General features: G+C 34.1%; 1 protein-coding gene across 6 annotated transcripts in view; it reads right to left on the reverse strand.

Annotated features, from left to right (window-relative positions):
* Positions 1 to 27,380, reverse strand: part of FBXW7 (F-box and WD repeat domain containing 7) — a 205,975-nt gene that overhangs the window by 40,033 nt on the left and 138,562 nt on the right. The window contains exon 1 of one of the 6 annotated variants that reach the window (XM_060012164.1): positions 21,757 to 21,903. The exons of the other annotated variants lie outside the window; for them this stretch is intronic. Within the exon in view, the coding sequence (XP_059868147.1) occupies positions 21,757 to 21,903 (147 nt within the window). Of the gene's footprint in view, positions 1 to 21,756; positions 21,904 to 27,380 lie in introns of those variants that run through there. 6 annotated transcript variants of the gene reach the window in all.

Below are 27,380 nucleotides of genomic sequence, written 5' to 3' on the forward strand. Positions count from 1 at the left end.
GGCCAATCTGGCTAGGTAAAGTGACTGGTACAAGATGAAGATGGAGAGGTAACCAAGGGCCAGATCATGTAGGATCTTGGCCACGGTCAAGAGTTAGGATTTAAGGAATTCTAGTGCAATGTGAAGCCATTAGAGGATTCCGAGGATTTCGAGAATACACAATTTCTGTGTATATGTTTTAATATTATTTTTTATATTTAAAAAATGTATATAAAATTGAAGACCACTCACAAAGTAATTAATTCTCACTTGCTGAAATTAGACATATAGAGAAAATGCATAAAAATCTTTTCAACTCTTTCATGTTCAATTACTCTTCCATTTCCCTTATCACTTGTCACCTCATACTAATTCTCAAACTTAGCACCTATTCCAAGATTCTTAAACTTGGAAAAGGAAGAGAATTGGAATAGTAGGTAATACTTAATTATTCTGTACCATGAACCAAGCACCATTCTAAAGCCTTTATATCTAGTAACTCCATTCTATAAGAATGAAAGGGTATCTACCATATCATCTCTATTTCCTTGCTCTTCCACTTTCTATGCCCTGATTTTATCTTTAAATTTGATAATTTACTCTTTTTGAGAAAGAGAGAGATACTGGGCTCAGATCTCTGTAGATTGTTAATGCATCTGCCAGCCTTACTTTAGCAAATGTCTACAATGGTGAAAGACATGGTCACCCTTAGTTATTGGAGGTGAAATGATTTTACCCATGGTACACTTTTTAAAACTGCTTCTCTGTAATCATAAAGGAATTCAGAACATAATCACTGAATCTTAAGGTTGGAAAAAGCCTTCAACTAAAGTTTAGTACAGCCTCCGTTACACTCTTACGTATACTTTCACTAGCATGTTGTCATCCAGGACCTGGTTAACCTAAAATACTAAGTTATTCTTAACTCTGTGGTCTTCTATTAGTTGGCTTACTGATTTTGATAATTATGTTCAATTATAAATATTTGACTAGCAGACACATAAAGTCCAGATTCAAACTTACTGCACTTTTTAAAACATAACATCTCTTTCCAAATATCTTAAAAAATTTCCAGAAGAATTCAAAATGAGAAGGGATAGCTTAAACCATTCTCTTCAAACTCCAGTCAGGAATCAAGGTCTGTGAACCTGAACTTATTTCCCTTACTTAAAAACATTTATTAAGTACCTATTCCACATTGGTGCTAGGTCAGTAAGAAACATAAATCACACTGGGTTCTTCCTCTAGAAAGTGTACATCATAGTGATCTTTAATCAATCCTTTACTTATTTTAGAGTCGCTTGCCTGCTCTTTAAGTATTCAAGTGTTTGATGTAGCTGTCAAGTGAGTAGGGAAGAACCTAGTAATCATGCCCCCACTACATATAAAAAGGAGGATTCTAAATATTCATTTGAGAAACATCAATTTACATTTTAAAGCAATTACTGTACCTATAATTTAACAAACTGCATTCTTTACTTTGAAACTATCAAGAATTATATGACTAGCATAACACTTACATGATCTCCTACCTTTTCAGGAGATTCCAAAAGACTGTGAAGATTCAGTAAATAAAATCTGAGTACAAAGAAATATTGCTGGAAATAGTCATGAGTAGGGTTTGACATAATTTTGTCTGTCATGGAGACATTTTCAAAATAACTATTAATTTGAAAAAGTATCTGATCTACAGTAGTCTTTTATTTGCAATGAACTGTAAGATTGCAAATGACTAGGAGTACTTTGATATCTTGGCAAGACTATTGTAATAGAAATATTTTATTTATAAGTTCATTTTCTTTATTAAAAAGTTCTTTAAAATTTAGCACATAACTTAAAAAATATTTACCTATAAATACTTGAGGCCTCCAAATGTTTACAAATTAACTTTGAAAGTCTGTCACACTTGATACATGACTCTAAACAGTTCTTTCTGTAGGATGGATATCAGGCTTTCCCCACCAGTTGCATGAAAGCATGGTATGTAGTGATGGCATGCTGACTATTAAACAAATTTGCATACAACTTAATTAAGAACTGCTTTATGCACACAGCTGGTCTGCTGGAAACTGTTACATGGTGGTATGAGACCACTTCAAAAAACTAAATCTAAATTTTATTTTTATTGAGTCAATGCATGTTCAAACTTTTACAACATGAAAAAAAAAATTCTATGAGGAACAGCTTAAATCTACCAAAGAATATAAAGTTAAAGCTAGCAAAAAGATGTTGAAGTTTAGGATATTCTTAAAATTGTAATATTTTGTTAGCTCTTAGGATAAAGACAGACACACACACACAGAAACACACACACCCCTCTTCATTTTAAGCCTTTCCTTTAGAGTTATTCTATCAGGAGACAAAACAGCAAATTAAGAACTTAGAATTTTTTCCAGAGATGTTGAATGAGGTGATATTAATCATCATGATCACAATGTAAAAAACCAAGACTAAAATTAGATGGTATCTTCTAAGATATTTTTACTCAACTAGCTTTTACTGAACAATTATAATAAACAGATTTTGTTAGGCCAAGGTGTAATTTACTCCCCACCAATTCATTTATTTCAAAGACCTTAACTTTGTGAAGTTCACTCTGTGTGTTTATATATACGTAGCAAAGGAAAAGGAAATTACTGTGAGAAAAATTTATGGTGAGCTTCTAACCCCACATTTCATTTCAATATTATCAGTCTCATCCAAATGAATCCTGAGTCATATAATGGTTCTCTATTTTCTGAACAATGAAACAAGAGGTGGAAAAAAACTAAACAGTGACTCAAACATTTTATTTTTATAGATCTAGACCTACCACATTCTAGAAATATTTAGCCAAGGTTACTGAAAGCCAGACTCCAAGCAAAAAAGAATGGAAAATTGAGCAAGATGTAGTCTCTATTCTGGAAGAACTCCCCAATTCAGAGGGAAGGACAGACAAATCAATAAAAAAATGACAAAGCAATATAACTGATAAATAAAATTGCTCAGTTTATACGACAATACACAGACCTAGAAAGAGGAAGAAATAAATGTTGTCACACATGGCAATATTTTAAACCAAAAGAATAAAGGAAAAATAAACACTAGATGTCATTCTGACTTGAGTGCTCCTTCAGTGCTCACTATCAAAGATACTATAAACTATTCAGCTTTGAATAATCAACTCTTAAAAAAAATGATCTCTTAAGAAAATGAAATATACAGGGAAGAGAACTTACTATATGCCAGGCACTCTTCTAGGTGCTTTACTTATATTAACTCACTGAAACTGTTAACAACCCTAAGAAGTAGGTACTACTATTAACCCATTTTACAAATAAGGAACAGGCACAGTGAGTTTAAGTAACTTTCCCAAGGTCACACAACTATAGAGTTGGTAACAGCAATTTAACCACAGGGAGATCTTGGTCTCCAGTTTATAGAAAATGAAATAGGGTTTTCTACATATATAGCAAGAAGTATTGGTAGTTAAGAAATCTTTGGGATGCTTCCTGGGCTATTTCAGTATGCAAATGTGTGATGTACGGATGAAATTTATGTTAGACTCACAGTAGACACAGAGAAAGAAAAGACAAACTAGGCAGCTAATTATGTACTCTGATACACTTTATTTGTGGGAATTTACTAAGAGCAACTTCACAAAGAGTTAACGCACTACTGCCAATGCTTACTTGGTGAAGAACTGCTCCAAGATGATGGCATCTTGGACATGTACTGAGGCTAAGCAGCCATCAGTAGGCAGAGTGGAAGAAAGTCTGATGGAAGGTGCTCACAACAACACATGGGTTTTGCCTTCTTTTCCCAAATACTCTAAGAACTTCTATCTCCTACCCTTATTTCTTTATATTCCATGCTTTATTTCCCCAAAACGTGAAATAATGAAAAAGAGCTGAGAACAGAATACAACGAAAGTGTCTTCACTGGAAGGTCCTTTCAAAGAGGCTACTGGGTCTCTCACCATTACCAAAATGATCTGAACGCTATAGCAGATAGGCAAAAGTTATTGTATACATTTTAACACTTACTGAAGGAACTGCTTCAAGTGATCTTTATTGGTTACTCTAACCCAAATACACTTAACAGGGAATTATGACTTCTACTTGATTTTTAATTTAGCTTAATTTAGCAGACAGCCTAAAAATACTTATTAACTAAGTAATGTGTATGTGTGTGTGCATACACACACACACACACACACACACACAGCATTTTTCCATCTGAGTACATACAGAACATACTCTTCAATATGTGATTATCACTTTGGCCATGTTTCTTAATTTCATCACATATGACCTTTTTCTAAGAGCCAATCCATCTTTAAGAAATGTCAATTTGATCCATGTGTGGTTATCACTTTCTAGCAGTAAACACCATTGTTGATACATGCATATCTCTATGAGTCTATCCTACAATTTGTTTCAACTATCTCTAATTACCTTTATTCTAAGTAGGATACACAATTACAACAAATTTAGATTTATATGGTTATTTTAATCTCCCACAGACACTCATTCACTCAACATTTACTTGGTTGCCTATTATACACAAGCTAAATTAAGTATGGTCTCAGCTTCATGACTGGAGTTCACAGTGTAGTAGGGGAGAAAGCATAAACAATTAAAACAGAGCAAAGCTGAAACTAGTATACGCTACACAGCGTTAGAAAAATGCATAACGTTAAGGTTTTGACCTAGTTTGGGGGTTCAGAGAATGCTTCTCTTCTCTAAAGGAACGACTAAGCTGTGCTGTGGCGGGGGAGGGGCACCCATTGGGCTGCAGTGCACAGAATAAAGGTATTATGGCAGGTGCAAGATGAGGCTAGAGAAGTAGAGAAAGGACAGCTTATGCAAGACCTCATAAAGGATTTTGGTCTTTACCATAAGAATAATGAAAAGTAAAGTCAGTCAAGGGAAGGGCATGACCCAGATATACCTCTTGCAATATCATTCTGAATGTAATGTTAAGAACAGAATGAGGAGTACAAATAGAGACAGATGCGGAGAACAGATGTATGGCTGACGTATGGCTATCAAGGGGGAAGGGGGGTGGGATGAATTGGGAAATTGGATTGACATATATACACTTATGTATAAAATAGCTAACTAATGAGAACCTGCAGTATAGCTCAGGGAACTCTACTCAATGCTCTGTGGTGACCTAAATGGGAAGGAAATCCAAAAAAGAGGGGATATATGTATATGTATAGCTGATTCACTTTGCGTACAGTAGAAACTAACAGCATTGTAAAGCAACTATACTCCAGTAAAAATTAAAAAGAAGAAAATAAAAAAGAGCAGAATGGGGAAGTAAGTGAGAGTTGATGTGGAGAGGCTGAGGAGGAAGCTATTCCATTAGACCATGCAAGAGATAATGTTGGCCTGGACTAGCTAGGTGCATTACAGACGGACAGAAGTGAAGAGTTAGGAGATATTTAGGACATAAAACTCATAGGATTTGGTGACAGATTGGTCATGGGAAATAAAGGAGAAGGAGTTAGTTATTAACAAGAACACCAAAGTTTCTTACTTATGCAACTGGATGGAAGATGACATAGGACACTAAACAAGGTCGGTGTTTGTTTTCTAGAGTAGGGAGGATCACAAATTCCATTTTTAGTCTTATTTGGTTTGAGGTGTCTTTGAGACATCCAGGTCTCAACTCATATCATGCTCCAACTGGCTCTGGAGCTCAAAAAAAGGTCTAGATTGAAGATAAAAACATGGGAATTAACCGTGTATAGGCCACCTCCTCCTCATTTTAAAGCTGTGAATCACAGTGCTTGAACCCAACACCCTGTCACAATGTGTGCACACTAATTATTTGTCTCTCTTCACCATTAGACTGTAAGTTCCATAAAAGCAGTGACCACATCTATTTTGATTCCTGTTGTATCTCAGCTCCTCACACAGTTCTTGCACATATCAGGGTATCAATAAATAATATTTATATGAGATAATTAAGAATGTGAGATACACTCTAATCTACAATGACAGAAGTACAGAAATAATAACTGAAAAATATTAATAGGTAAACAATACATTTCACATATTTATTATTTATTTACTATTGCACTATACATATTATTACTTATAATATTTTATATGTTTTCCCCCTCAGGGAAAAGTAATAAAATTTTCTACATATTTATCAGTTACACAAGTCAAGTATAAATTAAATTGGAAGAAAATATACAGTTTGATATGCAATGAAAATGCAACTATCTTTGTTGTTAAAAGCCACCCTGGTTTGGGACTTCCTGTACCTTTAAAAATGCCCAACAGAATATAAACTTTTACTGATAAAGGCAGTATGCAGTTTTAACAACACTTAACGTACACCATTTCCTACAGATCTCACTTACCAAGTATTCTATTGATTCATAGGTATTAACCTAACAGATAGCATTTTTGTGCTTCAATTTTACTGACAGGAAATCTACAGCATGTAAGTTTTTGAGAGTTACCAAAAGCATTATAACTAAGAAAAACCTTTGGCAATATATATCTTAATCCCTATGAACAGAATAACAGGCTGAGTTCCATTTCCATTAAAATTAAATTGAAAACTGCATTTTTACATATAATTGCCTAGCTTTATTTTGCTTCACCTGCTTTTTATCACCATCTCCCATTGAGATAGGATATATCAAGAAACACTACATTTAATGAAAAGGGTCAAAAGAACTAAGATCCCACTGAAATATCTTAAAAAATATATTGATAGATATTTCAACTACTACTTTATTCATTTTGGTTTTGTGAATATGGAACATATGCAAGTAATAATTTTAACAATAGATACATTTGGGGCATACCATTCACTTTTTTTTTTTTTTTTTTTTTTTGCGGTATGCGGGCCTCTCACTGTTGTGGCCTCTCCCATTGCGGAGCACAGGCTCCGGACGCGCAGGCTCAGCAGCCATGGCTCACGGGCCTAGCCGCTCCACGGCATGTGGGATCGTCCCAGACCGGGGCACGAACCCGTGTCCCCTGCATCAGCAGGCGGACTCTCAACCACTGAGCCACCTGGGAAGCCCCACTTCTAATTTTGCATGCAGATAGAACATACCTCATCTTAATCTTCAATGAAGTCAATACTACACATATGGATTTCCAAATCCTCTTTGGTTTTCATCTTCTGATAAATACTCTCATATATCAAAACTGAGGAATGTTATTACATTGCTCAAAGAATGTATACATGTATACATTTCAAAGCATGTATACAAAACACTTTTGTATATAAACATACTCTGGAATGTTAAGTAAATATATTTGAAGACTACAAAATATAGTGCAAGATGATGAGAAACACTAGCTAACAGTGCTTTTTAAATTATATTAAAGAAAAACAAATTATACTAAAATAAAAAAGGAAAACTGATAAAAAAAATTTTGGAAGAGATTGTGGTTGGGCCATTTATTACTTATTTGCATTAGAGTTAATTAATATTCTAAAAAGGTCTACAAAAAGCTGAACAACCTCTCAAGCTCTGAATTCATGGCACTGACCTTAGACTTTCTCAGAATGATTTTTAATGCACTCTGTCATTAGTAAAACCTGTTCAAACACATGCCCCATCTGCCAGCACCCCATCTGCAAGAGAGCTTCTTATTCTTGTAGACAGTACAACTTCTGCTTGCTTCCTTCTCTACATACCAGCTGTATGGTAATGAGTGTGAGCAGCTGAAAATCCTGCATGATAACAAAGCTAATACGAAAACGGCAGAACAACGACTTCCCCTCAATGAAGCGGTTGTCCCATGAACACAGCAGATAAGCTGTTAAACGGGGGTTGGGGGTGGTGATGAGAATTTTATTTGTTTGTATGTGGGGGATGTATGCTTGTGCCTGTGCACGCACGTGTGTGTTAAACATGGGTCTTCCACATAATTAAAAAATAAAAAGAACCAAGAGTAGTACAGGGTACCCAAGAAGGATCTAAATTTCTGAGTACTTTTGTTAAGACTTGTGAATCAATTCTTTAAATGTTTTAAGTCTCAACTCCTATATGGTAATAATATACCAGGTGCCATTTGGACAAGCTAGTTTTCAAAGATGTTAACAAGTTACGTTCCATTTCTTAATTAACTCATTTTGGGGCCTAATTTAGGGAAAGAAATGGCGTCAAAATTTAAGAATCATAATGAAAACTATTTCCTAGACATTTTAGCTGCTAACATAATATGTGAATCATCAAACTATGTTTTTAATTCTTATATAGCAATTTAATTTCTAAAAATTTAATGGTATTTGAAGCCAACACATTTATTCTGAACAGAGAAACTCCAAACAAAATACTAAGTGGCACATGTTACCTTCTTAATTCAGGAAGACATATTGGGGTTAATTTTTATATACATGAGAGTCACACTGAATGACTCTATATAATGCAAGAAGATCCAAATCACATTAATTTTTTATGTGCAGTATCTTTCCATTTAGAGATTAACAGTCAATCAGGAAACTTTAAGAAAAATGACTATCAAAATTGGTGTTATGCATTTTCTCTCACAATCTGAAGAAAGTAAAAATGAAAAAATATTCAAAATACTAACCGTAAGTGAAAGAAATAAGTACTATTATATGAGGAGAATTAATTATATTTTTACCAACACATCTAAATAAGTCTTATGTGGACTTCATAACAGTTACTAAGTTCTTATTATATAACCATACTTTCTCTATGTTATTTCATTTTACCCATAAAACTATCCTGTGAAGTAGGTAGTACTATTATTGCCATCCTACAGAGGTGGCTTAGTAAGTGATGGAGCTAAAAACTTAACCTCAGGTCTAACTGACTCTATCTCTATGTTCTTAAGCAGTCTGCCATCCTGACATAAACTCCACAAGGGCAAAGATGTGGGTCTGTTTCATTCACTACTGTACTCCAAATGTCTAAAGTAGTCCTTGGTTCATAGAAGTTGTTGAATAGATTGAATAAATAGATGGAATGGATAGAAGAGATAACTGATCAGTTGTTTTTTTATTAAGTGTACATCACTTTAAGTGGAAAAAAAAGGCAATCATAAATTTTGTAAAAACCCTTAATCATTTTGATACTAGAAGAATTATTTACCAATTAAAGAATCTTAAAATAAGACTGTTTAGGAATCTCTTATCAGGTTGAAAAATTAAGACTAAATTTTTAAAATTCTCATGATTAAACATTCATTTTGAAAGGTTGGTACAGAATGAATAAAAGCAAAATTGCACTGATTTTAGCATTTCCATGAATCCACTTGTCCTCGTTTTTATTGTCTAACTGTAAGAATGCATTTTCCCTGTTAACTAGCTTAACGTATTCCTTGACTTCAAATATAAATCAGGGCCATGAGCTTCTATAATATAAAAGCTTTTGTACTATATATATATATATATGAACCTGAATTGAAAGAATAGTTCCAACTTAATAAAACAGCACCAATCATCTCTTAAAAAGTAACACATAAGTTGTATTTCCTCAAAGAACACTTACAGATTTAAAAAACCCACAAATTCAGATGAGATTTACAAAAACAGTACTATACTGCCCCTACATGTTCAAACTAGTAGTAACAATGACATTTCAAAATCTAAAGTGATAATGTAGAGATTTCTGTGGATTACTGAAAAGCTCTTTAAGCTCAAATTGTTCCCAAGTGAATGATATGAAATCACCCACACATAAAAAGGTAGTTAAAAATAGGAGTAACCCATAAGTTTCAATTTTCACTTTCAATACTAGCAAGGAGAAGAAACTTAAGAGAATTTCATCCAACATTATATTTTTTTCTCTCAAAACAGATTTCCCCAACCTTACATGAAGATATCATAAAATAACCATAAACAAATAGCTACTCACCTATGTGCTTCTGGGATCAATGTTTATATATTAATGTTTGAGAAATACTAACCATTGAATCGTTTCCCCCAGACCTAAATAAATTTCTATAAAGCTCATAAATGTATACATAAACACATATATACATAGGTACTACCAAAACCACAACAGAAACTTTTATTAATCTAATACCAGATTTACTTTTAAAAAATCTACTGTAATTATTTTACCTTTTACAACATTGTAGGAATAAAGCACTATATATGCAAATAAAGAGATGTGCTGCATCAATAGGTCTTTGTAAAAGGAAATAAGAATGTCATTGCTTTTATCACAAATGGTAGTCCTTTCTGGTATTATTTCTATAGTAAAACTTACATCACATTTTAAAAATCCTACATTATATCTATCATTATTTGCATCTACCGCAATTAATCTACCATTAGTTAACTTATTTATATGTGAGACACATTAATTTATGCAACTTTCCACAACAAGTCAGGGATAGGGCCAAGAACTCTAATTCTGACCCAGGTACAATCCAGAAAGAAATCACTATGGTGGACCTGATAGGATATTAAAGACTAAAGTTTTCTGGCAAGAACATGAAAAATTAAATAATATGGAATCATATTTAATCTTTCAGAGCCTCAAAATAATATACTGGATACTACCTAACAGTATTTGAAAACTTGTAGGTTTTACTATCAATACATTTCACTTAAGTTACCAAAATAATCCTATCAAGTCAGGTAGAGTGTCTGCATATGCAGGCATGTGTATGGAGGTATCTTTATATACATATGGAGAAACTATAAACTACAAATGATCACCAGTTGACTTGGAAATGAAAAGTGTACAACTGAATAAAGGAGTCTGATGAAACACTGTATACTGGAGCAGATCAAACATGCTCTCCATGCCTAGGTGGAATTCTCAGGGTCACCAAAATGTTAAATTATAAAAAGGTAGGATTTTTGTTTGTTTGTTTTGTTCAATAATGTATCTAGAACTGTGCCTGGCAATTAGTAGATGCTTATTTGTTGAATGGATTAATTAATCCATGTTCCTCTGATTGATATCATGAGGATATCATGGAATGGTGACAATAAGTCTCTCAGAGACAGGAAAGCATCAGTGGCCTCCTTAAGGGAAGGTCTCTGCCTTATTCACCTTTGTTACATTAGCATCACAAGCAGGGAGTATGTATACGCCTAATACATACTAGCAGAATTAAAATTAATTTAGAGGTGTTAATATTCCACGGAAATACTGAGAAAAATTTAAAAAGTTGTTGCGGTTCTCATTCCTCATTTAAAGTATCTATCTGATAGCATGAGTTGCCTTTAATCACAGAAGATAAATAATATAAAAGCTCTGAACTATTATCATACTATATTGAGCTGCCTATAACTAGGTTAATAAAATTTAGGTATTCATTTATGTAATGTATGTTTTAAAGCAGTTAAATATGAATGTACTTAAGAAACTGAAGATAAGGCTTAGGTTACTTCGACATTTCAAAGTGTATTCCATTTCTAAATGTGGATGATACCTGTAAAACTCAAAGGTCTGCAGTTAGCTCCACAATTTTGGAGAAAGCTGTGTTCCTGACTTCAAAACCTTTGGAGTTTAGAAGGGTAATATGGTACATATACAGCGTATGGCACAACACTTCCAGTACATCACGTACAAACATTTCTGCAGCAAAATATACAAATATTCAGATAAACAATAAAAGTGACTGTCTTAGTTAGTTAGGGTTAGGTTTGGCCAACTTGTTAAAACACTTCTTAGTTTTCAGGGCTTACTGGACTCCTGATTTGCAGACAAGGGACCGTGGATTTATTTCATACTTGTTTACCCAGCCAGAAGCTTTGTAACAAGTTTATTTTTAGCATATTTTTCATCTGTCTCCCATACTCCAAGTCTTAATATTTAGTTTCTGTAAAATATAACCTACAAATTTAAATAGCCTTGCCCTGTGATGTTAAAATTACTATACTATTTGTACAGATTAACTATCAACAAAAGGGCTAACAATTCAGGGCAGTTATTTCTATGCTGTAGTTGTAGATTTACAAATCATGTTAGCGTTTGTATCTGATAACTGAGGCACAACCTAATACTATGACATCACCTGATGACAAAAACATCTAGAAAGCAATGTTAACAGTAATTAGATATTGAGGTCTTCATAAATTGTGAAAACAAAGTATAAATTACGTATTTAAAAATCCAGGATTACATGGCAAAAGTTAACCTTGAAATATTTGGAAACTAAGGATCCATTCACTCAACAAACCCTTACCCAGGTCAGTACACCACACTGTTCATGATGCTGGAGCCAGACACCTAGGTTAGAATCTTAGCTCCATCATTTACTAGCTCTAGGGCAAGTTAGTTAAACTTCCTATACCTCTGATTCTACATCTATAAAATATGGATAATATAATGCAATCTACTTCATGAGGTTATTTTAAGGATTAAATGAGTTCATATGTGGAAAATACTTAGAATAGTGTTTCCTCTGCATCCCAAGTTAGACTCTATTATATACTGCTACCCTGTTTTATCATCATCAAAACATTAGCATTAACAGTTACTTTTCTGTTTCCCTAAATTAGAATCTAAGCTCCACGAGAGCATGGCCTTTGTCCATCTACTTTACTGTTATATCTACAGGTTCTAGAAAAGTTCCCAACTCTGTTCTAAGTCCTTAATACATATTTTGGGGCTGTTACTACTATTAATAAACTTCATATCCAGATATAAGTGAATAATTTTGCAGCAGTATAATTAACGTGAAAAAAACAAGATGTAAGACCAAGCAATAATACAAGTTCCTTCTGTCCATAACTTCTCTGATCATCTGCTTAGCAAACATCCTTCACATTTTCATTTAAAGTTACTATGAAGCCTTTCCTGAGCCATTTGAATTGAGACTTGGGTGGCCCTCTCATGCTCCCACAGTACTTTGTATATGGGTCCATTTAAAGCAATTATCCTTTGGTCTAAGGGTTTGTTTGTGGTTTTACCACTACCTATTAAATGCTTAACGGATTGTAATTTTCATTTTTGTATGTCCAGAGGCAGAGAGGAAGAATCATCACCTTTTTATTTACAGCCACCGCCTTGCACAGTACAGAAAATAAGACCAGAAGAAAATTTACAATTTATATTGTTTACTCATGTTTATGCATGATGTATGAAACATTCTTAAGAAGAAACTGATAGGATCAAAAATAGAATGACCTGGTATGTGGTAACTAGTTAATTCCTTTATTGATAAAATAAGTAGTGACAATAAAAGATATCAGATGGGGCTTCCCTGGTGGCGCAGTGGTTGAGAGTCCGCCTGCCGATGCAAGAGGACAAGGGTTCGTGCCCCGGTCCGAGAAGATCTCACATGCCACGGAGTGGCTGGGCTCGTGAGCCATGGCCGCTGGGCCTGCACGTCAGGAGCCTGTGCTCCACAATGGGAGCGGCCACAACAGTGAGAGGCCCGCATACCACACACACACAAAAAAAGATATCAGATGATCTGAAAATGCCAATTTTCCCCCAAGTTCCAATGGAATATATCTGTGGAAAAAAACTTTAGGAAGCCACATTTTAGTTTACTCAAAAAAAAAAATCAGATAAAACTATTAAAATCTCCCTCCAAATCTGCTCATAGCACCACCCTGTTCTTCCTTCTCTCCAAAGCATTGTAATAATTTTTATTTTAGCATTTTCTGACTTGTCTGGCTACTGCAGACTCTCAAAAGTGCCATCTAAACAAGTACACCCTATGTTTGTTTCTCCTTCGTTTTCGGAACTGCTAAGTAGTAATTACTTTTAAAATTAAGTGTCAAACTGTATCTGAATTTAGTTATATTTAGAAAATGAAATATTCAAAATCACAGCTGCACAGTCATTTAAAAACATTTAGTAAACAAAAACATGCCATATTCTAACAGTACAAAAACTCCTTAAAGAATTTTCCAAACTTAACAAAAGTTTCAACAAATTGGTCATACAAATATTTACACTAACTTTCTCTTGCACATCACTGGGAGCATGAAAAGATATTAGAGATAATTTCTGTTTTTGTTTTTTGCAGTACGCGGGCCTCTCACTGTTGTGGCCTCTCCCGTTGTGGAGCACAGGCTCCAGACACGCAGGCTCAGCGGCCATGGCTCACGGGCCCAGCCGCTCCGTGGCATGTGGGATCTTCCCGGACCGGGGCACGAACCTGGGCACGAACCCATGTCCCCTGCATCGGCAGGTGGACTCTCAACCACTGTGCCACCAGGGAAGCCCTAGAGATAATTTCTGAAGTCTAATAAGAGTTCATAGCCTCAACTGAGGAAACAAGATAACTAAATGAAGCTGTCAAATAACACCACTGAGCAGTACATATATGTCTAAGCACCAAAGGTAATTGCAACAACTACAATACGTTCCACTAATGGATAAGGACAACGGTAGATGCAACCAGTGCCAGGAGGAAGGTTCCAACCAGAGAGACAAGCTAGACTGTGAGGTCATGGAAAGGATTTGGAGAAAGAGGCACAAATGTAACTGGCAGATACTGAATAGATTAGTATGGGGGAAGGGAACATGACACTGGCTTTTTAAAGGTTTCATATTTCTATATGTTAAGGAAATATCCATCTATTTCCTCTTGGTTAAGAGTTCCATGAAACAAACGTTGAGTTTCATGAAATGTCTTTCAGGCATCAAGGCATTTTAGAATGGGAGACTTGCTACAACTATTTTAAATGAGAATTAATCATAGCTAGACTAGAATTAAAAAATAAAAATAAAAGGTGAACCTGGATTGGGGCAAAAGGCAAAGCTATGTCAGAAATGTAAGACTAAGTTGCAGTGCTTTAAGAAATAGGCAAGTATTTCTGGCAGCTGCTTTTGCTAGCATGAAAAGTACTCCTGTAGTAAAGATTATTAATAGCAATATACTTTGGGAGAAACTGTCATTTAAACTGTACAAACAACACACTAAAACTCAGAAATGTAAAAGTATAAACTAAGATGACAAAAACTGAGATAACCATAAGACACAGTAAAAATGTGTTAAATCAATGATAAATTATAAAACCATACACATGGACCATCTGTTTAGACAAAAACAGAGATAATAGTTTTAAAACTATGGGAAGAGTAGAAGAAAATTATAGTCGAAAATAATATTGGTGACAGGTTTATGGCAAACATTATTTTCCAGAAAGCATTATTTTTAAAAATCACCATGAACAACAAATAATTTCTTGATCTATTTATATATTTTCCTAATGATGTTGTAAGTATAAACACATATCATTATTTTCTCAAAATGAAAAAAAAATTCCTTCAATAGAAAACCTAGAATAAACATAGAAATATAATGATATAGTATCAACTAAGTAAAATCCATAAAACTTTGCCATGGTAGGAATAAATTTGCTTAAGATATGATTTCTTTCTCTTGTTAAACAACATTAGAAGTCCCTAGTGCTGTTTTTTATTTGGTACAATCTTTCTGGAAAACAATTTAGCAGTATTTATTAAGAATCTAAAAGAATTCACACTCCTTGACCCAGTAATTCCACTTCTGGAAAAATGTATATAGAGATGTTAAAGATTTATGTATAAAAAAGTTCAGAGCAGGTCACTGACCAAATCAACAGCAGTTAGAAAATGATGACACATTCATTTGGCAGATTATACACTTTTGAATAACTATAGCCATGAGGAAGTACTAGCAATATATGAAAAATGGATTAAAGTATCGATTTTGTTTAAAGAGTTATTTACTTAAAATTTTTACTGTGGTTATTTCTGAGCAGTGGAATTACTGATAATTTAGGAAAATGTAAAGAAACATTTCTTCTGCATTTTACATACTGAGCATGTCTAATTTTTATAAACAGAAGTAAAAGATATTAACTACTGGAAGAAAATAAAAATTCTCTATATCATAATTCAACTCAGGGAATTTAGGGGATTATCAAATTATTAAATTCAGGAAGGTAATAACTCACAAATTTGCTTTACCAACAGAACTTATGATGGATTATAAAATCTTCCTACAAGTGACAATTTTATTGTAGAATAAATAATTAGAGAGGTTGTTTTTTGAAACAAAGACAATACAACTGTTTGATAAAACTGGCAGACCTTTGCTGAAAAGTCTATTAAAGGAGCTTAATAGACTATAATTATATATACCTTGAACTAACTGAAGATTATACACACAAAAACAGCAGAATAGATTATGCCTGAATGAGATTAAAATTTTGAATATAGGTTTTTTTTTAATTAGTATCATCAATAGTTCAACAATAAAGAAAAAACTTGAATCCAAGACAGTATTGAAGCTAAGAGAGGTATAATGCTGTTTTTAATTTTTGTCATCATAGTCAAAAGTACTAAATGAACAAACTGATGAGAGTGGTACTGCACTGCAGTTTGAGGATGGTTAATCTGTCAGACACCCTGTTCTGAGTTGTTTCCTACGAAACACAGACCCTGAGGTATGACAACGATTCTCTCCTTAACCAAACTCTAGTCAGGCTCCTGAGCTCTTTTTCAACTAGGACCTGTCCTTCGGCATGTTCTCAGGAACCAAATTTTAGCAAGAATCCTGCTAAATCAGTCTAACCAGAATTCCCCACCCTTGATGTCAATCACCTGTGGAACCTGGTCACCCTCTCCATATCTGTTGGGTTCGCCATCCTCCACCATCCCCCAGGGGATTTCTGACCACTTTGGTTAAGTTCATTTAACCAGAGCACCCCCCACCCTTTACCCCTGATGCTTCCTCTTAGAAATTAGCTACCCACTGAATTCCATGCTGCTCCTTGGCTATAAATTCTCACTTTTCTTTGTTCTATTAACAGTTGAGCCCAATCTATCTCCCCTACTGCAAACTCCCCTTGTAGTAGTCCCTATACATATCATGACAGTCCCCCTGAATAAAATCTGTCTTACGATTTTAACAAGGTTCATGAATGATTTTTTCTTTAACAGGTATCATCCCTCAGCTTACAGAAAGACTACAAACATGCATACTGTTTGAATATTTCTAGTTTTTTATCACTATAATCATTGCATCATCTGTGGGATAACTTTACAAATGAAACATCTTGAAAGAGATTACACAAAAAATCCTAAATTTATAAATGTAACATGCTACCAAGTTATTTGTAGTTCAATTATTTGAATCTTTGAATTTTCTCAAAGAAACAATGTCAACAATGATAGGCTCCCAGGTTTACCCACCAAAATATGAATATAATAGTAGTTGAAAAAAGTTAAGTTCATAAGAAAAGGTCACAAAACACAGTAGAAAGAGAATGGCTACTACCTGCAGCATTAGAGTCCTGAAGTTAAATACCAGCTTTACTATTTACCAAGAAAACTGGGGAGAGGTAACTTGTTTGAGCCTCAGCTTTCTAGTCTACTGAATGGAGATAATACCTAACTTACCGTACTTAACAAACGTTTAAATCATTTAAGAATTATTTAAAATATAAAAAATAGCTGGACAATGCCTAGAATATATAGTAGGTCCTTTTAAAATAAGAGCAATTATTAATAGCATTATTATGCTACTACTGTACATCGAGAAGGAAAATTAAAAAGCAGTATGTTGGGCTTCCCCAGCGGTGCAGTGGTTGAGAGTCCGCCCGCCGATGCAGGGGACACGGGTTCGTGCCCCGGTCCAGGAGGATCCCACATGCTGCGGAGCAGCTGGGCCTGTGAGCCACAGCCACTGAACCTGCATGTCCGGAGCCTGTGCTCCGCAACGGGAGAGGCCCGCATACCGCAAAAAAAAAAAAAAACAAATAAAAACAAAAAAAGAGCAGTATGTTAAAATTCTAGTGATTATACACATAAAATTTTTTCTCTATATAGCTACAAAAGAATTAGAAGAGAGAATGAGGGTTTTTAAAGAAAATGAAACGTCATGGCTCTAACAATCTCTTTCTAAAAATTTACTGTTAGCTGAAACTTATATTCAAGCACAAGAAGATTTACTATAGTATTACTGTAATCATAAAAATCTGTATTTCACGGTCTCGTAAATAAAGTTTTACTAAAACACAATCATGCTCATTCAACTACTCCTTTAAGTATTGCCTACATCTGCTTTCATGCTACAATGGCAGAGCTGAATAGTTCTAACAGTGACTATCTGGTCCACGAAGTATAAAATAGCTGCTGGCCCTTTGCAGAAAAAGTTTGTGGACCCCTGACTTAAGCTAACCCTCAAAGATAAAAATACACAGGAGTGATATTAACTCAAATATTTTCTCAAATGACTCAAATATTCTATTTCAATTTTATTTCCTTTTTCACTTTAAAGAAAGATTATTTTAAATATGGTACCTTAAACAGAACTGGATATGGAATATAACCAGTACAAAATTGTTTTCAACTATCAGAAATCTAGTCATACATTTCATTGTTGCCTGAGCTCTTGGGTTTCAGGTGAACAAGTCCTTGATACCACGTTGCTCCCACCTCGCCTCCCTGCTGCTCCCACCAGCAGCTCTACCTCATTTTCTTAGCTCTGTTGCTGATGCTTATGCTACACAATCGGTTCAAACCCAAGAATATAAAGGCACTCTAAAAACATTTTCCTTCTATAAACCAACACAGTCAACCAGATATCTTTAAAAGCCCTATATACATAACCAATTGCATGTCTTTTGGAAATTTCTACCAAAATAGTAACATTGAAGAATAACTTTATGAGAATATTGTCAATGCTTGAAAGTCTCCAAACAAAAACGAGTTAATAAATGAAATATAAACATTTTAATGACTTTTCTTTCAATATACTATTATTAATTGTAAGATATTATTTCTCTTATCACTAGAAAGAAAAAAATGCTGCCAGCTAAGCTATGAAATTCCATCCAGACGTATACTAATTTTACATATGTTTAAAATGTAGAAAAATAATGTATCTTAGGATTTAGGAAATACAGTATTACCATAACTAGGTATTCCAATTTCAAAGAAAAACAATTTTCCAGTGATTTTATAGACTAAGTAAGTTTTTCCTGTAAATATTCTCTTCCTTTAAAGGACGATCAGTTCTTTTAAAATAAAAAGTTATATACTCAAGTAATATTCTCAAATATTCCTGATGCTAAGAATTACCTGTAGGACTTATATGAACTATGAGGACCTAAATACTAAAAACACTTTGATTGACGGTAACTGGTTAATAGCTAGATTGCTATTTCTTTACTGTCGTTAGTATTAAGTCCAAAGTATCTCTGATGAGGAGCTAGAATAATTTACATAATAATAAATTAGACTATCATTACTAATAGTACTTAATAATGAGGTAAATAAATTTCCTGAAAACATTTCGAGAGCTATAAATTGAAGCTGTAGTTATGATAACTATTTTAAAGAATTTTTCACAATTTTCAAAATTATTTTACTGTGCAAACATTAAATGGATCAACACCTATGATGGATGGAGGCGCAATAACATGTTTTTCAACTTTTAATAGGCCAAGACTACATACAGTCTTGTAAGAGTTCACTATACATTAGCTCACTACTTGGAAGGATAAAAAAGGCCTACAAAATAGAGAAGTCTGTACACTTGTTGTCAGTGTATAACAATCTGATTGAAAGAGGCTAAACATACCTAATGGAAAAGATATACTGGATGTTAGATACACAATGTGATTAATTACATATCACACCAAAAGTCTTTTTAAAATCTTTGATAAGAAATATATTAAAGGGCTTCCCTGGTGGCGCAGTGGTTGAGAGTCCACCTGCCGATGCAGGGGACATGGGTTCGTGCCCCGGTCCGGGAAGATCCCACATGCCGCGGAGCGGCTGGGCCTGTGAGCCACGGCCGCTGAGCCTGCGCGTCCGGAGCCTGTGCTCCGCAATGGGAGAGGCCACAACAGTGAGAGGCCCGTGTAAGGAAAAAAAAAAAAAAAAAAAAAAAAAAAAAAAAAAATATATATATATATATATATATAAAAAAGTATCTATCATTAACATTACCAAGGGAATGTTAGTAAGTTAAAACAACAAAGAACATGTGAATCAATTTAAAGCTACCTAAATTAACCAGTTGCAAAAAGGAGGGGAGAAGTTATAATTACACGATCCCTCTAATATTTCTAGTAGTCAGAGTCAATGAGTTATACAATAGTAAATTATTGGCAGGCAGTCTAAAACTGAATGTGTTAATTTTGTTATCTATCTTCCCCCAAACTAGAACTATGTTATAGTTTGAATTTTATTTTTTGAATTTAGTCCTCTTCTATAATTACAAATGCCAGGCTATAATTTATCATAACAGTAACCTAGAAAAGTCAAACTGAATAGTGACCCTAGGAAACCTGCAAGGAAAGCCCTTAAGTTCTCTATTAATTTTTCTTAGAGAACCTGCTCCTGAGCCTTTTAAGTTTCATGCACTTGTAAAGAAGATACAGATAGAAAACATACAGTGTGACATAATGAATAATCTGCTATAAACTGTACTTAAGTTTATTAGAAATATTCAACAAGAACAAAATTATCTTTTTAAGATCTTAACCCCTTAATTTTAAAAACTCACACTTCTTCTCCTTAATTTGAAAGTTTACTTGTATTGGTATTTTTTTACAGAAGTATTAAAATAATAAATTAGTTTATTAATGACCTTAAAGCTACTAGAGGCCTCTGTGTAAATGTTTAAATCAGAGCAGTGACCTCATTCAGAAGTTATAAAAGTGACAGAAGACAAAACAAAAGACACACTTTCTGAAAATATAGTTAAGAAGAAAGTAAGTGGGTGACAGAGATATTTATATTCTATTTTCAATGTTTAAACTGTATTACATTTAAAACTTACTCAAAACGTTTTTCAACATGGCTACCATTTATTGGAGTAGAAGTAGAAACAATTCAAAAAGAACTAAGGTAATTAGAAAACATATTTTTACAAAGGCTATTTAAGTCCAAGCAAATAGAAGATTCTGTTCACTAAAGAGGAAAAATATTTTTCCGGTGTTGGTAAGTTAACCTACTTGTTTAATAGAATGTTTCCCTTTTAGTAAAAAAAAAAAAAAAAAAAAAAAGCGGGGTGTGGGGGGAGCTGGTAAAAGGAACTAAAACACTAATAGCACTGATATATAAAAACACTCAATGACTCTCCAACAGGTATTTTTTGGTTTAATGTGTTCAGGATACTAAACATATTTTAGATCTAAAAATATATCACTCTAGTTAATAATTCAAAATGGTAATACCAAGTAACACAGAAAATACAACAAAACTGTTAATACTAACAGGGTCAAAATCTGGCGAGGAGGAGAATATAATCCCAAAAAACATCCAATAGATCATAACCTGATTATAGATTAGCACAAGTTCTACAAAATATTACTTCAGAATTGTCTATATATAAACTGTATCGTAACTGCCACACAATAGCATGCTATTTTTATTTCATATAACAGCAAAAAGTAACGTCTCTATTATGTTAGGTCTGAATTTAAGAAATAGTGATTTAAAAACAATCTAGCTTAAATTGGCAGATAAACTCTTTAAGAGAGCTAAATGCTTTAATTATCATGTATATGGACCATACCACCAGCTTTTTACTTTTCCCACAAAATAAAAACGACAAATTTGGGGTGTTAGTATTTGCCGACATATTTCAAAACATACTTTTTAAATTTACCAAGTTTAAGTAAGTTTAAAGAATTCTAATACCATAAAAATAAATGAGAGACACAAACCGGTGAATTAGGTAACCTTGCCCTCGAGGCTCTCTATCACACTATTAAAACTATCACTTACAGAAGTTTTCACTGGCTACATAATGCACTGATAGTTTTAGTTATAAATACCAATTGAAATTTGAACCATTTCTTCACCAAAAGAGGCAGAAGTAGTTCATTTAAATAAATATTCCTATTTTTCAAATGTGTGAGACTTACCCGTCTTCGACAAAAGGGGAGGCCTTGGGCAATGATGCTAATGCTAAATATCTTCATCATGGTTTGATGTGGTAGAGGCTCTTTTGCACTTTTAAGATCAACAGGAACCAAGCCATGGTTTAGAGTAGCTTTTCCCGGTTTTGACATTTTAAAACTCCTCTTGGCTGATGAATACTCTCTACATGTAATACAGGCACATTACTAGAAACTCTAACCACCGAATTAAAATATAACTTTCTAATTTAAAAAAAAGGCTGAGAACCCAAGGCCTGCTGCTTTTGTCTTTCAACCTTCTCCTACCAAATGTCCTGACCTGTCTGAGGCTTGGTGAAGTGCAAGCTATCCTAGAATAGCCAGGAGTTATAAACTACTGAAGTGAAAGCTCCTGCTCCTGCCAGTCAAACAGCTGGTGCACCTCCCATACAAAGTCAGTAATGCGAAGACAACCGAAGCAGGGCTGTGCTACAGGGTCCCTTTGGAAACTTCTCCAGTGACTAACCTAGGTATTCCCTAGAAAGTGAAAGTAAACTTGTCTTTACAAAAATCCAAAAGATAAACATTGTATTTTCTCTTAAATATTTATTAAGTCTTCCTTACCCAAATATCAGCATTAATATTTTAGGAGTGTTTCGAATCGTGCTTCAAATTTAAGGACAGCATTTATGCACGCTCAAAAAAGACAAACATATATTTGTTCTATCTTAGATATATTCAGAATGAGCATTATATCTTCAAGTGTTTGTCTTAAGCATGCTCTCTTTTCCTCTTCCATATGTACCAGTCTTTATCTCAAACTAAGACATTAAATCAACTGAAGCTCTCAATAGCTATTAATATGCACTGCAGGTTAATTTTACCAGGAGACATTTTAGTTGTTTGCAAATTTCAGTTCAATCTCTATAATTCTGAAACACTTAGGGATTCCACTTGAAAGTATAACAGTAATTTGACTGATTAAATATATTTAGAAACCCAGGTATTTATAAATGTAACCTGTGTTGGGAAGTAATTAAAGTAAAATGAATAATAACTAACCAGTTCATCACAAATCCTTAGGGCTTCATTTCTTTAACATACCATAGTCAGATACATCTTCCTAAAACATGGAGACGGAATGTGGTGTACAATACACTCCTCAAGAACTTCCAATGGTTCCCCAAAGCCTAAGATAAAGTTTGGAGATGAAGACTCTCCTCAAAGTGGCCCCAAACTCACTTTTTCGGAATTATCTCAAATATTTCCCTAAATTAACTACTTATGCCATGCTAATTAATCTTTATGCTACATTTCATTTCCAAGCCCAGGAACTAGAACATTATGATGATTTAAAAAAAGCCTAGTGTGAGAATTGATAGTAGTTTTAATAGATAGATAATAGAAGTGAACTATCCATTCACAGTGCTCAGCTAATGTTTGTTCTCTCCTTCCATTCTGTTTTTTTCTTCCAACAGCCCGTCATCTCACGTATCTCTCCTTCCACCTGCTTTTATGGATTTTTATAAGTGGGAATTTAGAATGTGATATGGAGAGAGTTAAAAAGGAGAATGTCAGAAATGGGTGGTCTCTTCTTTGACTTCGGTGAGATCTGTCTTACTAAATACACGAAGTGGGTTGCTGGGAAGTCAATTCACACACAAGAAATACCCCCTAGTCCTACCATGATGCTACTTTCTTAAAGTACACCTTTCTCTGATATCACAATTTAAAATGTAGTTGAAAATGCAAAATCATTAAGCAGAGAAGAAATTTTTAGTGACACGAAAGTAAAAAACTGAATTCCTCCAAAGTAGATATGTAAACGATCAATAAGTAAATGTAAAGATGCTCAATTTCACTAATAATTAGGGAAATGCAAATCAAAACCAGAACCACACTGTACACCCATTATTACGGCTATTATTTAAACACAGACACACACAAATATGTGTTGGCAACAATGTGGAGAAACTGGAACCCTTGTGTACTGTTGGTAAGAACGTAAAATGGACAGAGCTACTGTGGAAAATATGGAAAGTCCTCAAAATATTACTATGTGATCCAGCAATTCCACTTTTGGATATACACCCCCAAAGAATTGAAAGCAGGGCTCACACAGATATTTGTACAACCATGTTCATAGCAGCATTATTCACAACAGCCTAGAGGCGGAGACAACCTAAGTAACCAATAATGGATGAATGGGTAAAAAAATGTGGTACATACACATACAACGGAATATTATTCAGCCTAAAAAGGGAGAAGATTCTGACACAACATGGATGAACCTTGAAGATATAATGCTAAGTGAAATAAGTCAGTCAAAAAAGGATATATATTGTATGATTCCACTTATCTGAGGTCCCTAGAGTAGTTAAATTTATAGATAGAAAGTAGAATGGTGGTTGCCAGGGGCTCGGGGGAGAAATGAATGAGGTGTTAGTGTTTAATGGGTACCGAATTTTTGCTGGAAAAGATAAAAACTTCTGGACATGGACAGTGGTAACGGCTGCACAACACTGTGAATGTACTTAATGCTACTGAATTGTACACTTAAACATGGTTAAAATGGTAAATTTTATGTTATGGGTATTTAATCACAATACAAAAATTGTTTTAGTAAAAAAGTAAATGACTAAGAATACAACCATAACCACTGAAAAAACCCAACAGAGATCTAGGGATAGGAGAGAGGGTACTGGAAATCTGTTAAGTTGATATGGTACAACAAGGTGAGACTGATACCTGAGATATGGATGTCTACGGCCCCACTAGACTACTTACTACCTTGCAGAATGAATGTCTCTAGCCTCATTCTAATCTCAGCATCTCCTCTGGTGCTCACTTTATTCCTTAACACAAGTCTAATTTTTTTTTTTTTTTTTGTATAACATAACCTTCAGTCATATTGTGTCTGTTTCTCCTTATTAGAAAAATCTCTTTGTTGAGGCAGCTCCCGTGGAATGCCCCCTCTCCAAGTTACTATCAGGGTCACTTTGTTAGTATTACATATAGTTTCAGGTAGACATTCTTTATTCTCAAAAAAATTCTGTCTCAGTGATATCTTTGAATCAGATAGTTAATTAACCCCCAAAATTCATTTCTTGATACCACACAGAAGATGTAATTTAAACTATGTGTTATTTCAATCCAGAAAAATTAGAAGAGTACTTCATTCCACAAATTTAACATATTCTGCAGAGAAAAATGAATCAAACAGATCAACTCCAATTTTGACTTTCACTTAATAAAGATCACCATACTGAAAATTAGTTTTCACTTTTATATTGAAATTTATAATCACATGTATTTACATGTAGGTAGTTTGAAGATAAGGATGATATGAACCTCTCTAATCTTCTTGGAGTCTGATCCTAAAGCAAGGGAGGGGGAGGAGATTGGAATTGAAAAGAATTTGGATTAGGAAAATTAAAATACACATAAAGTACTTATGAAAGGGCAGAAATTACCATGAAGTAAAACTAGTTTTTCATTTTTAAGAAATTATTTATGGTAAAAATAGGAGTGAAAATTAAAGCAGTCTTGTATATTAAATGTTGTGTTTTACACTAGATACCAAGTTTTGGTAAATACAAAGTGGTGGCATTCTAATTCAACTCATTTTTTAAATTGGTAAGTAGCTGCCCTCAACTGGATAGTACAGAGCACTGCAACTCAAGCAAACGCTAAATCAAATTATGTGTCTTTAACAATATACTTTTGTGAAAGAGACATTATTAGTGATTGAGCAAAGTGAGTACTAATTTCCAAACTACCGAGTTCCATCTTTTTTCTGAGGATTCAAGTTAATAGTACTTCTAAAGCAATGCTCTAAATCAGCATGGAAACATTCAAACTACAAAATCTTCAAATACAGAAGAAAACCCTAGTCAGTGAGGGAAGCTGAAGACAATGGGTAGGAGAACCTCAATTGCTAATATTTTAAAATGCAGCTAGTTCCACACGTTCAAGAAAAAATAAAGTCTTGGTTTCAATGATCCTTTTAAAAGCATTTAAGATAGTCTTAATTATTAACGCCCCCCCACCCAAACTGAGACTTTTCAAAATAGACAAGCTCTTTTTAAGATGATATCAATAAATATTATGGGAGTATAATACAGTAGGTAGGAATATATATGCTGGAGTCAAACGGCCATAGTTCAAAGCCTGGTTCTACCACTTATTAGTGGTATGTCCTTAAATCAATGCCTCTGTGCCTCAATTTCATCTATATAGAACCTACCTCATAGGACAGTTACGAGGATTACAACGGTTAATATAAGTGAAACACAAAGAACAATGCTTCACATTTAGTAAGTGCTCAATACTGTTAGCTGCCATTACTACTACTACTAGGATAAAAAAAAATCACGTAGAGCTTTGCAGATTACATTTCAATCTTAAAAATCACTAAGAAAGCAAGCAAAGATGCAAAATCCACCTATAATAACTTTGGAGTACAATATTTTGAAACACAATCATCTACAAGTTTTAGAAAGACTTCCTAAATTCTGTCACGATTTTTATCTAAAAGTTAAGCTGTAGCATCTTAGTAGTTGTGCCTTGGCATTTTAAGACTTCAGGTATCACTATCCAACCAAGAAGAACTCAACAATGGGGAACTTGTGATAAACAGAAGATCTCTATACAAGATATTTTGCCTGTTTATCACTCTCTGATTTTTCTTTCTTCTAAAAGTTTGTAGGGCTTCCCTGGTGGCGCAGTGGTTTAGAGTCTGCCTGCCGATGCAGGCGACACGGGTTCGTGCCCCGGCCCGGGAAGATCCCACATGCCGCGGAGCGGCTGGGCCCGTGAGCCATGGCCGCTGAGCCTGCGCGTCCGGAGCCTGTATTCCGCAATGGGAGAGGCCACAACAGTGAGAGGCCCGCGAACCGCCAAATAAATAAATAAATAAATAAAAGTTTGTATTAGTCAAAGATGATTATATATAAATGTTGCATGTAACAAAATATCACCAATACAGTATTTCTAAAATGTATTACAGTTCCATACACTCCAATTCTCTTACAACAATGACAAAAAGATTTATAGTAGTTTATTCTGGATTTCTACCATTTCTTACATTCATTATTATACAGAAGGCCAGGATTTAACTGCTCCAGATCAAAGGCCACATCATATAAGCAGCATAAAGATTTTCTGTTTTTCATAAACTATTTTTGAATCAGCTAAAACAAATCGCTTGGAAGATACAAGTTTACCTACAAGTATTTATGATTTTAACCAAAAGTTTTCAGTCTCACATCAAAAAATTTTGACAAGGAGACTATCAGCATACACCATTTAAATTCAGTATTATTTATTACTTCTGTGAATTTAAGCAACAAGTGACTTACTCTTCTGTAGAAACAAAAGAATTCCAGATTCTAAAAATTAACACCACTCCTAAAGTAAAATAAATCAGAATCAATATCCTTTTGAGATGAAAATACGGTATTATAAAGAGCATACTCATTTATTCTGGGATATAGAGTGAAACAGATTATTCTCTGTATCTAAGTCATTGTTTTTAGTCTTTCCTAACACCTTAGATACCAGAGCGTTAAAAGTTATCTCCCTAGTCTAAGCAATTCATGTACAAAGATAGAACAATTTAAAAACAGAGAAAAATGATGATGAATCAAGAA

This window comes from Delphinus delphis, chromosome 5, assembly GCF_949987515.2.
Source record: "Delphinus delphis chromosome 5, mDelDel1.2, whole genome shotgun sequence".
NCBI classification, from domain to species: Eukaryota; Metazoa; Chordata; class Mammalia; order Artiodactyla; family Delphinidae; genus Delphinus; species Delphinus delphis.